This window comes from Poromitra crassiceps (assembly GCF_964638095.1).
Source record: "Poromitra crassiceps genome assembly, chromosome: 5".
Lineage (NCBI taxonomy): Eukaryota > Metazoa > Chordata > Actinopteri > Beryciformes > Melamphaidae > Poromitra > Poromitra crassiceps.
The window spans coordinates 45,449,712-45,466,662 of NC_139642.1; the positions used below are offsets into that span (position 1 = coordinate 45,449,712).

The 16,951-nt window shown below is 43.3% G+C and overlaps 1 protein-coding gene across 1 annotated transcript in view; it reads left to right on the forward strand.

Moving 5' to 3' along the window:
* kiaa0753 (KIAA0753 ortholog) overlaps nt 1–16,951 on the forward strand; it is a gene marked incomplete at its 5' end in the record, with an annotated part of 42,908 nt that overhangs the window by 7,136 nt on the left and 18,821 nt on the right. Inside the window, 8 exons of the mRNA XM_083636698.1 lie at nt 152–304; nt 1,542–1,631; nt 2,960–3,047; nt 3,297–3,368; nt 4,882–5,034; nt 5,289–5,370; nt 5,791–5,911; nt 15,860–16,093. Of these exons, the coding sequence (XP_083492824.1) occupies nt 152–304; nt 1,542–1,631; nt 2,960–3,047; nt 3,297–3,368; nt 4,882–5,034; nt 5,289–5,370; nt 5,791–5,911; nt 15,860–16,093 (993 nt within the window). The remainder of the gene's footprint in view (nt 1–151; nt 305–1,541; nt 1,632–2,959; nt 3,048–3,296; nt 3,369–4,881; nt 5,035–5,288; nt 5,371–5,790; nt 5,912–15,859; nt 16,094–16,951) is intronic.

Consider the following 16,951-nt stretch of genomic DNA (forward strand, 5'->3'; position numbering starts at 1 on the left):
ACCAGCCGCGTGAGGTGCTTATGTGCTTGTAAGAGATGTTGTGAACAGGCAAAATCTTTGTAAACCCCTCACACTGCCATAAATTCTCTGTGTGCCATGTTGTGTTTCTTTGGGTCTCGTTCTCTTATTCATTCGATATCAATCTCAGCAGATCCCCTCAAAGGAGTAGACCAGAGCCTCGGTGCCTCTTTTTCCCCCTGAAGCCCTCACCAAGCCCCCCGAAGCAGAACGTGGCCCGCGGGTTGGGAGCAGAACAGGCCTTGAGCTCAGACGAGAAGAAACAAGCCCAAAATGAAGCTCTAAGGTCAAGCTCACCTCCTACAGCACTCATCACTTCTCCTATTCACATATAGGAGAAGTGCTATATATGACTTGTGCTATATATGAAATAAAATTGGCTGATGTACTATATAAGGCCACTAGCTGGTTCAAAAGCATGCACGCGCACACACACACACACACACACACACACACACACCTGCCAACATTAGGCTGTGAAAAAGAGGACCCCTTTGAAAATGGTTTTTTCCCTCGCCAAAATTTAGCCTAACTTTGGATTATTTAGCTACCTTCCTGACAAACTAGCATGACATGGTGGTTGGTACAAATCGATTCCTTAGGTCTTCTAGTTTCATATGATACCAGAAACTTCACTCTGGCTTTAAAACTGAGCCTGCCGCAGCCTCTGAAAATGTTCAAAATTGTGATATTTCCGAAAATCGGCACAATCCGGCTGCTACTCAGGGTTGATGTGTATACGGTATGTAAAAACTGTTGTCTGTAAAAAAAAATGCAATTCTCTGGCAGACCACCAGGCAGAGGGAGCCCCGTGGACAGTTTGGCAACCAATGCCTTAAGAGAAGGAATGAGGGTCGATGGGCAGCCATTGTTGTTGTTTTTCTATTCATGCATGCTTATTGTTGCCTGTTGGCTGCAAACGTAATAGCCATGCATGAAGTGGGCCTGTGTCGAAAGAGTTTTCACAAGAACTGAATATTACCAGTTTACACGGCGAAGCCACAGGTTGTGTTTTGAAAAGATTCCACTCTGGAATCCGTTGTCAAAAGTTTGGGTTTTCAGGCCCCTACAGTATAACACCATTGTCATGTAATTGGAAGGCCAAAACACACACAAAAGTTTGCTATTTTATCCAGCAATTGTTCTCGTATAACAACAGGCCATTACTGTAGTCACAGAGTCATTTAAAAACCCCATGTCAGACCGCACTTGTTGGAAGCCACAGGCAATAATGATTCCAATTCAGAGTTAATCCTTCCCAATCAATTAAATCCAGGTGCCTGGTTGATTGAGGCCATTTTGCTTTTTCTGATTAATAGTTGGCCTGTTTTAGTGCTTGTAAAGACCCTGCTGATTGAGTGTTCCATGCATTTTTCTGTTTAATCAAATCTTGATGACTACAATTGTACTTTATAATTAATCAGACCTGCAGCCCGTTTTTTGAGATGAGGATTGTAAGTTATTCATGAAATACTAATTGAACTTCCATTTTGCGCTTTATGATTATTAATGGTTTGATACAGGCAAGCCTGGTTGGATAAGATGACCATGCAGAGGCTGAAAGAGCTCAACCAGCTGAGTAAAGAAGAGTCAGAACGCATCCAGAGATTAAGGTAGTAACATTATTACAAGTGTGGGAGACTCCTTCATCTGTACTGCAGCACATACGGTATAATTCAGCACTTAATGTCAAGAAAAAGAGATAAAAAAAGATGATTGGCATGCGCAACCTAAAATATATCTCAAAAGCGATGCAGTCGGATAGAATAAAACTGTATTGATCCCAAAAGGAAATTGGGTTCTCACACAGCAACTGCTATTCATACTGAATGTCTCATGAGTTATTCTGCCCTAAGCAGATCTCAGCCACCGTAGCTGTGAGTAGTGTGTCAAGTCTGGCAGATTCACTCATTCACTTCTACAGCAAAACAAGCCAGGATGAATTCACTAAAATGTCCACCATGTCTGTCCCTATCCACAGTGCTGAGTGACAGTTTTGGCCTTGTTTGATAGCAGAAAGTGTTGCAATTGAGGCAAACAGAGAGCCAGGCAAATATACCAGACTAGACGGTTTCATTTAGAATCTCCTCAGGATAGAATTATTTGAGTATCTTGCATGTAGGGCTGGGTGACATGGACAAAATCAAATATCACAATATTTTTTTACCAGATACCTCTATCGATTTTGCGACAATATTGTAGAGATGATTATTGGTGCTTTCACAAAATATTTACACAATGAGATTTTTGATAAATAATCATCAGTAATGGGGATATAATGACTAAGTGGGTAAAGGCAAATAATATAACAGCTAGAACAGTCTGGTACGGTACATTCACAAAATTACATCACTTTACTGTAATGCAGCCTGTAAATCCAGGCAAAGACAACACTTAAGGTACAGTATACCATATCACGATATTACGATATCCAAAATCTAAGACGATATCTACCGTAGTCTTATATGGCTGTCTACGGTCTGTTTCCTGTCTAAAAGACCACTGCTAGCTAGGTATAACGGACTATTGCTATGCACACTGTTCCGAAAGACTGAGGACGCAGATGTAAATTTAAATTGAATGTTTAATTTAGCTCATTCGCAACACCCGGTGGCAAAACAAACAAAAAACATAACCGTAGCTTTCTTTAGTATCAGTAAGTAGCCGTGTAAGAATTCACGTCAGGATCCTGATCACCCTGCCAGGGTTTATTTCGCGATAATGACCGGCTCGCCGCACATTACCCCTTACTCATATCACCATATCGATATATTGCCCAGCCCTACTTGCATGAAAGAGTCATCGAGAACTTTTTTCTCTTGTTTATCACTTTTTTATTATCTTTGTGATAAACAACATCTGATTATGTCTCTGAAGATTACAGCTGTCTGCTGAAAAACTCCTCTTGTGACAGCCTGCATCCTGTTTGTTTGTTTGTTAGGTTTGATGTGGGCTCGCCAACTCAGTGGGCTGAGACAGCTGAGCAGAAGGCCAGAGAGAGAATTCAGCCCCTTCTGGATGAGGCACAGGTAGGTAGAATAGCTCAGCTCTGCCTCCTTTTCACAAACCAGCAAGGGGGTGGGGGGAAGGTCAATACATTTAATTTCTCATTGAAAAATCCATACAGCAGGCATTTACCCTCAGATTTTTCACCACAGTGAAATAATTAGTGATTTTCTGACTACGAGCCTCATTGTTTATAGGCTAAAAGGGAGTAGTCGATGTGTACCGTCATGTAGATTGATGGGACTGAGCTTGTTTTTGTCTGTTTACCTCAGCAGATTGGCGAGTCCAGGAAGAGGAGCAGCTCCTCACTAAGGAACAGGCTGTCTGAGCAGGCTGCAGAGAGAGTGAGCTTCACTGTTGTTGCCAAAAAAAAGTCACTGGACAGAGCAGTGTTGACTCTGCTACTGAATAAACCATGCATTTGGTATCGTGGCTACACTGAAACAACAAGAAAAGACCAATTGTAATATGCCCAAAATTAGGATATAAATGTATTTTAGTACCGTAAATTCCGGACTATAAGCCGCGGCTTTTTTCCCGTTTTTTGGGCTTTTTTGGCCCCTGCGGCTTATATAACGGTGCGGCTTATCTATGGATTTTTTCCAAAAAAAAAAAAAAAAATCTCTCTTTTTTAGCACTCTTTCTAACTATAAATCCACTTCTGTTTTAATTTCCTCTCTTGCCCTCTTTTAACAACATAACATAACATAACATAACACAACACAGGTAAGCAGAAAGAAAAAGACGAAGCAATCACCGCCATGAATGAGGAAATGACTCACCTGCTGGAGGCTGGAGATACACGGCTTGGGCTAAACTTTTACTCCGTGAAACACTATCGATTAAGTCCGACATCGCTCAGAGGTTTGAGCAGCTTGAAAACAAGTTTGAAAACGTGCAGAAGTCCATCCACTCACTCACTAAAGAAAATAATGCAACCGTGAACAGAGTTTCTAATGCGGAAAAGCGCATCAGCGCACTGGAGGACAAAAACAACACAGTGAGTCCGAAAGTGGATAAAATGCAAAAACATCGAAACGCTGCACACGCAGGTTGATGACTTAATCAGCAGGAGTAAAAGAAATAACATTCGCCTGATCAATGTAAAAGAGGGAGCTGAGATTGGTGACATGGACGCTTTCGTGGCAAAATCCTGTGTTACATCCTGGACCTGAAGGAAGGCGAGAAACCACCAGAGGTGGACAGGACACACCGGGCGCCTCGGCCACGTCCAGACCCCGGCCTGCCACCGAGGGCCATCTTCATCTGCCTACTCCGCTGGCCCGACCGTCAACTCATCCTCCAGGCTGCGGGGAAGAAGCCCCTCACCTGGGAGGGTACGCGCTTTTTCGTCCGGCAGGACCTCTCCGCGTTGGTGCAACAGAAACGCGCAACATACAACAGCATCATTGAAAAGGTTAAAGTCAATGGATATCGCTTTGGCGTACTGTACCCAGCGAGACTCGTCATAACCATTGATGGACAGCGGCGGAACAAGAGCTCAAAGTGAAACTGCCGAATATCTTTTGAGTTGGACTGGTCAATAGTACTGTGAGTAACTAAAATAAAAAAATAAAAAACGGAATTCTCTCTTCTTTAGCACTCTTTCTAACTATAAATCCACTTCTGTTTTAATTTCCTCTCTTGCCCTCTTTTCACCACACCGCGGACACTGTGTGCACTGTAAAAAAAACAAAAAATACCATTAAAACACCCGCGGCTTATAGTCCGGTGCGGCTTATATAAGAAAAAAATAGTCAACTTTGAAGGTGCGGCTTATACACCGGTGCGCCTTATAGTCCGGAATTTACGGTATATGTACAGTGTATTTTCAGCTCTCATTGTTGTCGTCCGCAGGCAGCAGAGAGTGCTGAGCAGCTGAGCGAAGCCCTTCTGGAGGATTTGTCGGTGGACGGTGCACGGGCGGCGTGGGTGGCTCAGACAGACAAACAGTTGGAGAGCATGGCCCCCACCCTGGAGAGCATGCTGCTGCGCATGGAAGAGATGCAGGTGAGTGTTGCTCTACAGAAAGGCATATCACCGAAAGGTCATGGTGGAACCCAGAAGGTCACCCTTGGTCGGTTTGCTATTTGCAGTGAGCATGTTATGACAGCTGTGCTGGGAGAGATACAGCCGGATACAGCAGAGATCTCGCCATGATGATGAGGCTCTGTCTTGCTGCAGTTTGTCATGTGTCTCACTATTGGCAGCTGAACAACACACTAATAAAACGGTTGTCTGTCTTCTCCTGTGCATCTGAGCAGAAGGATCAGGATGAAGTGAGGAGGCGGTTTGCCACTATCGCCTATTCAGACCCTCTTTCCTGGGACCGAGTAGAAGCAACAGGTGAGAACATGAATCTTTTGTGAATCATGTCAGAGTCAGTTTTATTTAACATTTGCAGAGACCACATTGGAATTGGGGTGAGATATGCTCTTCTAACATGTAGAAATAAAGACAGCACTGTTTATCTTATGTAACAGCACAATCAATAAGAATTGTACTCTCTATTTATACTGGGCTATTGATTTTTACCTGATTGTCCTTCATGTGTCCTGCAGGTGGAGATAGTGTGACAGTTGATTGGGAGAACTGAATTCTTGTCATTTTGACTCTATGCTCTTCCTCTCTCTCTGTTACACTGCCCCAACCCACCCTGCCCCTCTCTCACTCTCTCTCTCTCTCTCTCTCTCACACACACACACACACACACACACGCCATTGCTGCCCCCCCCCCCCCAATTCTCCTCTTTCTATTCTTCCCAGGACCCCCTCGTTATGCTCCGGGCTCCAGGCCAGTCTCTCCTCAGCCAATTAGGCTCACAAGGCCAGTGCGGAGGCACAGCACCGCTGCTGATATTGTCCTAGAGAAACCTGTGGAGATTGGGTAGGTTACTATGTTCTTTCCCCCTTTTTCCACTCAATTAATTATTATTTCTCATCTTTTGCTGATTGCTTCCTTTCCTGCTATTTTAATTAACTAGTGCAAAGCCTATTCGCCCCACTGCTCAGGGTTGCCATGTCAGCCCAATACGTTTGTAATATGACAGATGGCTGGGGCAACTCAATCTGCAACAACTTTGAGAAGAATCCCTTCAAGTCCATCAACACCTGGTGGCTTAATTTTACAAGTCCTTATCATGCTTTCTACCTTATTTATACTACTCACTGTCAAATTTAAAAGTAAAATTTTTATTGTTCATAATTTCATTTTTTATTAATAGGTGAGATATATTATTATATATTTCTGGCATGTTATTCCTTAATTTATCTACTTTACCTATAAAATAGTTATTAAAATGATCGGCAATCTCAGATGGGTTCATTAGGAAGTTACCTTCCACCTCTAAAAAGGATGGAGTGGATTTAGTTTTCCTGCCTAATAGATCATTTAGTGTATTCTATAATTTTTTATATCATTAATCCAATGAATCCTATTTATCCTATTTATTTTTTACTTCTATTTAATTTTGTGACATAGCTTCTTAATTTACGATATACTTGCCAGTATATCGTAAAACAGTTTTAGCAACACCATCCTCACAGAGTCATTCCCTATAAGCTCAACTTGGCATTTAGACAAGAAGAAATGTAAAATGGTTCATGCCTTTCCAAGGGTGTGCAGTTTTGTTTTTGTTTTTCCCGTGATCATCTGCCACTGGCTGGCCTTGCTCCCTCCTCCCACAAAACCGACTACATGGCTTCCCTACCCAGGGCAGAGTCTATTCCTGACTCTGGCACTAGGTGGCTTCCCTACCAAGGGCAGAATCTATTTCTGACTCTGGCACTAGGTGGCTTCCCTACCCAGGGCTGAGTCTATTCCTGACTCTGACACTAGAGCCGTTTTCCCACATGCGTACCGGAAAATTACCTGTAAGTCAATATCGGACATTTCCCTTCACACCTCTCCTCTGGCATGTGGGAATCTATCAGCGAAATTGCCTGTATGTGGGGGGGGGGGGCCGCACTGCAGAGCGGGTGGGGAGTGACGTGTCGGCAAAACTCCGAATGGTGAAATAAGTTTGCTTGTTTATCCGTTCACCTGCGTCGCGTTGAAGCACTTTTTACAGACTGGCTTCATTTGATGTGTCCGGGCTTGCCTTGGCTGTCGGCAACGTTGCTTAGTCCCTGTCGGGCTGTGACTGAAGGAGGAGGACGGACTGTGGCCAGAGAGCGAGCAGAGAGGAGAGGGGAAAATCAGCACACACACACATGAAGCTGACATAGGCTACTGCTCTTATTATCACAAGATCATTTCGCCAGTTTGCTTTAATGTGCGCTAATGATTAGATTATGCCCGCTGGAACATTAAGCAACGTGTGTACACCTCGCCCATGAGAGTGTCGCGCAGAATATGAAGATAGACTAAACCGGGGACAGATCATGACAGTGTTATGTACCTCTGCGCTGCTGCGTGAGACTAGAGCCGTCTGGAAGCGAGAGAGACCAGGAGGGAATTTATTTTGGGAAGATGCTCTGAACAATTTTGACGACGTGGAATGGAAGCGTCATTTTCGCATGTCCCGGTATTACGTGCTGAGTCTGGTCCGACCCGCACGCAAGATCACCCGGTGGCGAAAACCACTGGAAGCGCGTTTGCGACTGGCAATAGTCCTTTGGTGGTACGCAACACCAGGGGAATATCGAACAATCAGCTGTGTATTTGGTGTTGGACTGTCTACTGTGTGCAACCTGGTCCACGAAGTCACAGCCCACTGATAGCGGAAAATGACTGGACCCCTTTCTCACCTGTCTGTCTATCGCGGCATACCGCTCTTCTGACTAGCTCAAAACTGGTGAAATGGCCGCGACGACGGGGTCGCGCTTATACCGGCACGGCGCCTTTCCCACATGCAGCCATTTGACCACGTTCCGGTCATTTTGCGGTACAAAGCGCATGTGGGAAAAGGGCTTAGGTGGCTTCCATACCCATGGCAGAGTCTATTCCTGACTCTGGCAATAGGTGGCTTCCCTACCCAGGGCAGACTCTATTGCTGACTCTGGCAGCACACTCTGCAGGGAGGGCTTCCCTACCCAGGGCAGAGTCTATTCCTGACTCTGGCACTAGGTGGCTTCCATACCCATGGCAGAGTCTATTGCTGACTCTGGCAGCACACTCTGCAGAGAGAGCCTCCTCTGCCCAGGGCTTTGGCTGCAGCTGCTGTACTGCATTAACATAATGAGAAACATGTAAGGAAGAAGAAAGAGGAACAGAAAGATAAGGAGCCAAACACTGATGGTGGAAGCCGGGCGGTGGAAGCAGGTTGTTGACAGAGACATGATATTCACCTTATGTTCAGACCTTACAGTGGGCCAAATTCGTCCGGGTCCTTTTAACACTTCCGGCAGTCACGGCGCAAAATAAGAGAGTTGTTTTTGGAGCGGACAGTGAAGGGGGTAAAATAAAGAACGTAGCCTACTACTTTGAGCCGGTACACAGCAAGCAAGCGAGTATCCACTGTTAGCCAGGTCAGATAACGTTATCGTCGACAATGATGAGCACTTTCTTGTAAAACATACCTGGACTCCAACAAAGAAAGCTTCAGATAGTTTTCTCTCCTCCGAGTTGCGCTCGAGCCACTAACGTCAATAAGACCCGCAGACGTTAACGTAATTCCCTGGAATGCGAGACTTAACGAGCCAGTTACATGGCGTTGCATTCTTAGACATTGCCGTTTGCTTTTATTTGGTATGTTACATACAATTGGCTAAAATTCTTGTTAATTCAGAGTTAGTTAGATGATATTGGAGCAGCAGCCATTTTATTTTATTTTTAGCTCGAAGTTTTGATACGGCCACACAACCGGGTCAAATGGGCGTGGCTACATAAGGTGACTAGCAAATTAAAATTCAAGCAGTGCCATGGAGTGACAAATAAACGACTTGAACTAAAGCCAGTCAGTCATGCAGTACCCCAGGTCCAGTAGAAACGTTTGCCCTGGGATCCTCTGCCTATATTTCATACTCTGTTCTGTCTTCTTTATACATTCACCAATGCTCTTTCTGTTGACAAACATAACACAGGCATTTGAAAGTCAACCATTTACTAAGTGTCTAGTCTAGAGTTGTTGTTTTTCCCCCGGAGGTATCCAGCCTTGTCTCTTCTTAATTGGGGTGTCCTTTGAGCTCTGCCTGCAGGCTTACTCTGAAGCTCCCTTGTCTAAGACTGTGCCAGACAGACCGAGGCCAAACGTCTTTCTGTCTTTTATCCTCAGTCTACTGGATTACACGGTCCAATGCAAATTGTGTACTGCAGTGAGATGGCTGGCGATTTGAATGTTCTTTTATGACTTACAAAAAAGCTAGTGGCATCATCCTGGCTATGTTGTCTTTTTTTATTGCAAATCAGACATACAAAACAGCACAAGACTACAAACAAGAACAACAACTAAAAAAAATAGGTGACGGTATGCAAGGACGAAAGAGAAAGCAAGCGTTTGAACATGGACTAGACACAAACACTAAATGTAAGATCAATTGAATTTGGGTATTGATAATGCTATACATTATCTGATTATAAACCTACCTGAAGGCTGTGGAGGTGCAGGATGCAGCCAAGTTACAGTGATGATTAGAGAGGACATCTTATCTAAGGTTGCTGATGTAATGTTACCGTGATTTGAGGTTTTTGTTGTTGTTTCCTGGTGGTTTTTTGCCCAGATACGTAGGAGCGTGCCGTGCTACTACATCTTTACGTTTAGTTATGCGAGTTGGATATTTGGATTGGAATATAACAATAATAATACAAATGTAGCCTGAAATTTGACTGAATTGTCAACTCGTTGCACTCCATTTCCATCTTTTGTATCATGACTTGAGAGAAATAATGTTTAAAAGAGTCCATACTCCTGAGCTAAATATGATAGATGGTGAGAACGGAGTTCTACTCGAATTTCTTTTTGATAATATTTTTGCATTCTCTGAATTTCTTTCTAAAGCGTGGGACAGGAGGAGAAGGTTGACGTATAACTGATAACTGATAAATTATAGTTAGGTTTTTTTTGTTGTTTTTTCGTATTCTATGTGCAGGTATGTATGAATGTATATGTATGTATATGTATAGGCATATCATGTCTGCATGTATATATACTCTCTAATTTGGGCTGCACTGGAAGCTTCTGGTTGGGTAACATACCGGAATGTTATGTTTTGTTAAATATTGAATGTTGATATGTCTGATAATCCCATGTGGGATGGGTCATGTAATTGTCCTGACACGAAAATAAAATATTCATTCATTCATTCTACTCTGAGATTTCCCCGTTTAAGTGATTTCCATGAGGGGAATCCCCAGGCGTATTCCATTTTCCCTAACCAATCACTAGAGACCGACCTATGAGCCTGAATTTAATCCAGACGGCAGAAGGCAAAAAACATCTCCCCTTTGCATAAATGCCTTCAAAGCTGAGGGATTTCAAAGTATGTGGTACTTTTAATCGATTTAAAACAGCCTCGATAGCAGCGTATATCTCGTCTATGTCGGCCGCCATCGTTGTTATTACTCCTCGGCGCACTTGACAACGGCGTCGTTAGTACCGCCCCTTGTGCTGTTCATTGATGCTGATTGGCTAATCGTTAGTGCCCCTCGGCGCTCATTGGACAAGTCGTTCTTTTGACTGATGAAATCGCTGTTGCATGTCACGATGCCAGAGCAGAAGCTCAGGCTCAACTCAGTGGAGTAGGCAGATTCTGAGGTCTGGACCCAGGCGTGTGCGTGTGCTGAAATGTCCCACTCACTATAAACACAGCTTTGTATCGACAAGCTATCTGTGTGCAAAGTGCCCGCATATTTAGCGTCTCTGAGATTGCTTGCCATGCAGTAATTGTACTCTGTCTCTTTTGAAAAACAATTACCATTGATTCCAATACTTTGCCGACATTAGTCACCTCATCTCCTCTCTGAATGAAGAAGACCCAACGTGTTCAAGCGTTACTCTCCACCCCTTTAAATAAATAATAAATCAGCAGAGTTCTTCATGTGGAATGTGCCAAGTGGCTATGGGAGTTTTTCCTCCTGTTTATTCTGAGCACCTGTTTCAAAGGGGCTGACGGAGAAAGGCGGTGCCTATAAAGGTTACACATGTTGTGGTCAGTGGCTCCTAAAGCTAGTACAAACAGGGGGTCTCCTGGTGAGATACTACTCTATGTTGTGGTACACTAGATAGAGCTTTCATCCTTTTACCCTTACAGCTTGATGTGAGCATTTAGCAAATGTGCAATCTATTTGTCTATTTCTTAAACTGCAGTGCCCATACACCACATTATGAATTGCCTTTGGTCAACCATCATACAGATAGTCTGCGGCCCTTTTCAATCAGAGATGGTGTACTCACTGTATCCACTCTTTCAGGTAATATTAAGTTTCAAGTTTGAAAAGTAGTCCTTTATAGATAGTTGATGGATGACACTTCTCGCATTGCTTTCTATCTGCAATCTACAGTACCCTTTTGGAGGAAATGAGGTGCAGTGCCGACGTACAGCCATGCCAAAAACTCTGCTCTGCTTAAAGAAATGAGCAAATCTTGCTATGGGGAAACCAAAGCATCTAGATTTAATGATAATGCTCCACTTTGATACCATCTAGACTTAATGATAATCCCCCACTTTGATGCCACGGAGTAACCAATCAAAAAATTCCAACTTCATCGAGGGACATCATGCTGCAGATGAGGGACTAGTCATTTTGATCAATTGTTCCACCTCACTTATTCATGATTGCATGCGGCTTCAGCCCACTCTATATTCAGATAAAGAATCCTTACTGCAGTGACCAGCCAAGGTGCAGACACCAGTGGTTAGGGGTTGCTAAATGGCTCTATTAAACTATACTCGATAACGGTTCATTTTCAACCTGAGTGATAAAGCAGCAATGGTGCCACTGGTGGAGGAAAGGATCAAACTTAGATAAGTCAGAAATGTTTATTGATATTATGTTAATAAACTTCTGCTCTCACATCGCTTTTAAGGCAATCCAGTAGATGTATTAGTTCTTTAGTAGGGCTGTAACAATACGCTTTATTTGTACCGAACCGTTATTTGTGGTATGAGGCTGTAAGTTCAATACGCATTGCAAACCAAAAACCGAAATGAATCTTTCACTGCTGAACAATGCAAGTCTTCTAAAACGAAAAGGTGTAAAAAAACACATTGATGTAAACTGAAATAGAAATTTAAAATAGACTGTAAACAATAATAAATGAATAAAATAAATCAAGGCCATTTCTCTGGCATTTTGACTTTTTTCCCCCTGCTGTATCGAAAACGTACCGAACCGTGACATCGCTGTGTCGTACTGAACCGTGAATTTTGTGAACCGTTACACCCCCCTGTTGTTTAGCGAGGAAAAGGACTAGTGTTTGTATCGGGGTGGCATTGTGTTAATCCTCTGTCAGTGGTGACTTCTCTAGTGTTGAATGTAGCAGAATGGTGATTGAGAAAGGAAGGAAGTCAGTGCAGCCGCTGGTGATTGTGAAGAGCTCAGTATAATAATGTGTGCTGTCTCGGCCCTGATTACCTGTGATTACAACCCGCACCACTCAGCGTAGACAGACACAGCAGGCCCTGGCCCTGCTTACACACAACAGAGTCATGCATGTGATTGTATGGCACATACACACTCATACACACCCTTGTGACATTGGCATCTCTCAAGGCATGCCCATCACTTCTCTGATGGCATTGTTTGCTGATTGAGAAGCACAATGGCAGCCTGTTATTTGTTGTTGCGTTCTCGTTGTTTGATTTAGAATGCTATTATAGAGAAGAGGGAGGAGAAGACGGCACTGATGAAACACAATTTTCCAAAGAATTGCTCTCAGCTGATTTGTTAAAAAAAATATTGAGTGGAACAGTTTGCCTCTCCTTTTTTTGTGCTAGTTTCCACTTCATTTGGAGTTGTGTGTGGTTATTTGTTGTTGTATTATAACAGCAGCGTGTATCATAAGAGTAGATATTAATCATAGGCTACATGTATTTCTCAGTCGTTATGTGCATTATGCCCACATTGTAGCACACATATCTTGTATCACCAGATATGTGGGCAATATTTCCCAAATGGAATCCAGTATTCCTCTTAGCGCTGCAGGATATGCAAAAAATATATATTGACAGATATTGCAATTGCGACATGAGTGACTATTTTAGTGGCAATGGTAGTTTTTGCATTTCATTTTCACTGAAAAAAAATTATATAAAAATGATGTGATTTTTACTGGGCGCTGTACCAAACAAGCATGTTCCCTTACGTCTGGAGAATATGATTTGTAGGCCACTGGGCATCTCTGGAGCACCACAATGCTTCATTAATAATGGTATGTTGTTGTGACACATTTTACCTTTATAAAAGAAAACCATAATAAGCATAATTCCAATTTCGATAATATTTTGAATAATTGTGCAGCCCTACTTCCTCTCTTTACCTAGGCTGTTTTTGTACTTTACTGTCTGCGTGTGTTTGTGGTCAACCACCAAGACAATGGAGGTGAGGTTTTATCTTCGGAAAAATAAACAAATAAACGGTGAGTGGAGCGGTACTATAAGATTTATGTGTCCATGGCGAGGAGCTCAGACACAGAAGCCTGATTGTCTCCCCCTTGGCGAACACTGACTGACCCACTGCTGCTCCATCAGCAGGTCATACTAATCAATGAGAAGATGAAAGCTTCACCCGGCCAGTCTTTACTCTATTATTTTTCTCCTCTGTCATTCCCCCTCTTAAGGGTGTGTGTGTGTGTGTGTGTGTGTGTGTGTGTGTGTGTGTGTGTGTGTGTGTGTGTGTGTGTGTGTGTGTGTGTGTGTGTGTGTGTGTGTGTGTGTGTGTGTGTGTGTGTGTGTGTGTGTCCTCCCTGTCGTCATGTACTCTGTCCTGTGCTGTGAGTGCAGGCCAGAAACAAGCTTCAACCCGTGTTAATAAACAGTGTTGGGCAAGTTACTTTCAAAATGTAATATACTACATATTACTAGTTACTTTCATTTGAAAGTAATAAGTTACTTTACAATATTACTTTCTGTGTAGAGTAACTCGTTACTTATTACACTACTTTTGCATTACATTTACCAAAACAACAGCAGCAGCAGAATGACATCGCCGCCCCGGAACCATCCCGAAAAATAATGTCAACCGCCTCGAAGTCAGTGTAAACAATCCAAAATTCTTAATTTTGTTCTTTTCCTTTGTTATTATCATCTATAGTCTTTTTTTGCATAAAAACACACAGTTAGATTAGGAAATGATTGTTTTTTTTTAAATTATGTGCTTTGATTTAATAAAATGTAACTCAATTTGTAACTTGAGTTACTTGACAAAGTAACTGGTATAATATTACTGAAATCCTATAAGTAATAAGTTATATTACTGAGTTACTGCTAAAAGTAATATATTACATGTAATATGTTACTTTTGTAATGAGTTACCCCCAACACTGTTAATAAATGGCGTCTTGCTAGAAGTGCAGCTGTGATGACAACCTAATGTTCACAAGCACTGTGTTGTCACCTTGCTGATTCAAGCCTGTGATATTTTCTGTAGTCCATTACTGAGGAATGAACACTATTGCAATGATCCATACCCTTCCCTCTACACTTTTCCACCACCACCTGTTTCCTATCACACTGTTCTGGAAAGCTTTAGGGTTTATGTGCCTCTGTAGCTTATCTCTGAAGCACATTTGGCTTCCTCTGACTCGGCTTGCCCTGATAGATCGCATAGGGCGCCACGCTTTGCCAGCCAGCGCCTCCGTTTCCCAGAGGCACTACACTGCTGGAGCTTTTGCTTAGGGGTCAGCAAACTCAGTAATTTCACGCAGCTGAGTGCTGCTCATCTCTTTGGGTTTCTATTATCCTCGAACAAGCCATTGTGTAGGAGGGTGTGAGATGGGGAGGGAGTCTGTTTCTGACTGAATCGGTAGCTCGTTGGGCTGCATCAGAGATTTAAAAGTCTACAGTCTAACTTGTGCTCCCCTGTCAATCATCGCCCACACACACACACTGTGTGGAGCCACAGGCACACAGTGAACACACACAGCTTCAGTAAATTATTCACCACTAATGTTATGTCAGCTGTTGTTGAGGGTGTCCTCGTTGTCTTTGTGCCCCCTCAGTGCACTTTATGAGAGAGAGAGAGAGAGAGAGAGAGAGAGAGAGAGAGAGAGAGAGAGAGAGAGAGAGAGAGAGAGAGAGAGAGAGAGAACACCACTAATACTTAACTTCTGTTATGGGGACCTATTATCATTCACATCACCTTGCCCTTGCTCAAACCCCCAAAATGCTACACTTTAAATGGAGCCGTTTTGTAGGTTTGGGCAGGAATATTAAATACACTAGCACGTCCATATCTGTGGCTGCTCTCATGGTGTGCAGCCCCACAGCCAAAACAGAATCAACTTGTGCTGAGGCCTGGGGAGCACAATAGAGAGAGAGGCACTTTGCTTTGGAAACTGCTGCAACACTAAATATAGCAACAAGAGTGCTGTTGCAAGAGCCAGGCTGATTTATCTTCACACGGAGCGGATTATAAACCCCAGCCCATGAAAATGCCCAGCTGAGCCCCTGCTCACTCACTCTGTGCAGGGGGGCAGACGAGAGACCGCGCATGCACCATCACACCCTCCTCAATGCATCGCTCTGAGCCTTACACGCCAATATAAGGCTCATATATGTTTGGTTAAGCGGGCTCCACTCCAGCCTGCTTCCCTCCTCACCAGTTTGCCCCTATCCCACAGCATTCTACAACCCAATTGATAGCATATGAATGGGGTGGGTCAGGGTAACGAAAAGGTTTTGTGAAAATCCACCTGTCTCCCTCCCTGCGTGAGCATGCTTTTCCCCGTTTCCTCAGACACAGTTCTCTCTCTGAGAGCAGCCTGACAGAGGAGGCGTCCCACGACGAGCAGCCGCCCAGAGACGGCAGCGTTTTCCCCGGGCCGGTGGAGAGGAGCAGGGGAACGCTTATCTCTGTGCCAGGCAGCATGCTGACGAGCATCCGGCAGTACAGGGAGAAGCACGACGCCCACCTCCGCCTCGTGGGTCACGAGACTGTCGGCAACTTCAACCCCTGGGCTGTTGTAGACAGGTAAAAGACTGACCTTGAAGGCAACTATAAGGGCATTGAAGGTTTCCCAAGAGATGATAAGTCACCCTGTTTGATAGCAGTCGTGGTAAAACAACGCTCATCATGAATTGGGGGATTTTCCTCTATTACAAGATCTTTGTGGGTTTGGGTTGGTCTCTGTCTTTAGAAAATATTTGACCTGCACATGTTCACCATTGCATAGGGCTTACACAGCACTTAATATAGCAGACATTACTTGCATACTGGAGTGCTGGCTCTGAGAGGATCTTGCCGAGCTTGTGGTTTGCATAGTACGCATGTCTCTGCTGTTCACTCTTGTTCTTCTCGCCCACCCACCAAATTTGCATACTTAACAGAATTCTTAAGTTGGTGCAATGCACAAGATTCCCTCTCATCTTTGGGAAGATACTGAACACATGTGTTTGATAGATTAACCAGTGGTTCTCAAATGGGGGTCCGCGGACCCCCAGGGGTCCGTGGCACTTTGCCAGGGGGTCTGCGAAAAGTTTTCAGGTACTTTTTTTTTTTTTTTTTTTTTTTTTTTAATTAAAAAAAAAAATGCTACATGTTACTTATTCCTTCTCAAACTACTTCCTACATGGTGCTAGTCTATCAAAATATCTTGGCTGTCATTGATTGTGGTGCATAGTGGTTTTCTTTACTGTTGACAAATTGTGATATTGTAAGTCGCTTTGGACAAAACAAAAGCGTCTGCTAAATGACGTCATGTAAATGTAATGTAAAAAAAAATATATATTTTTTTTTTTGCAAAATCTTCATAGTTCAACGAAAATAGTTTATGCTTTAAATCTAAAATGGTTCATGGATTACATTCTAATAACAAACCTATCAAATTAA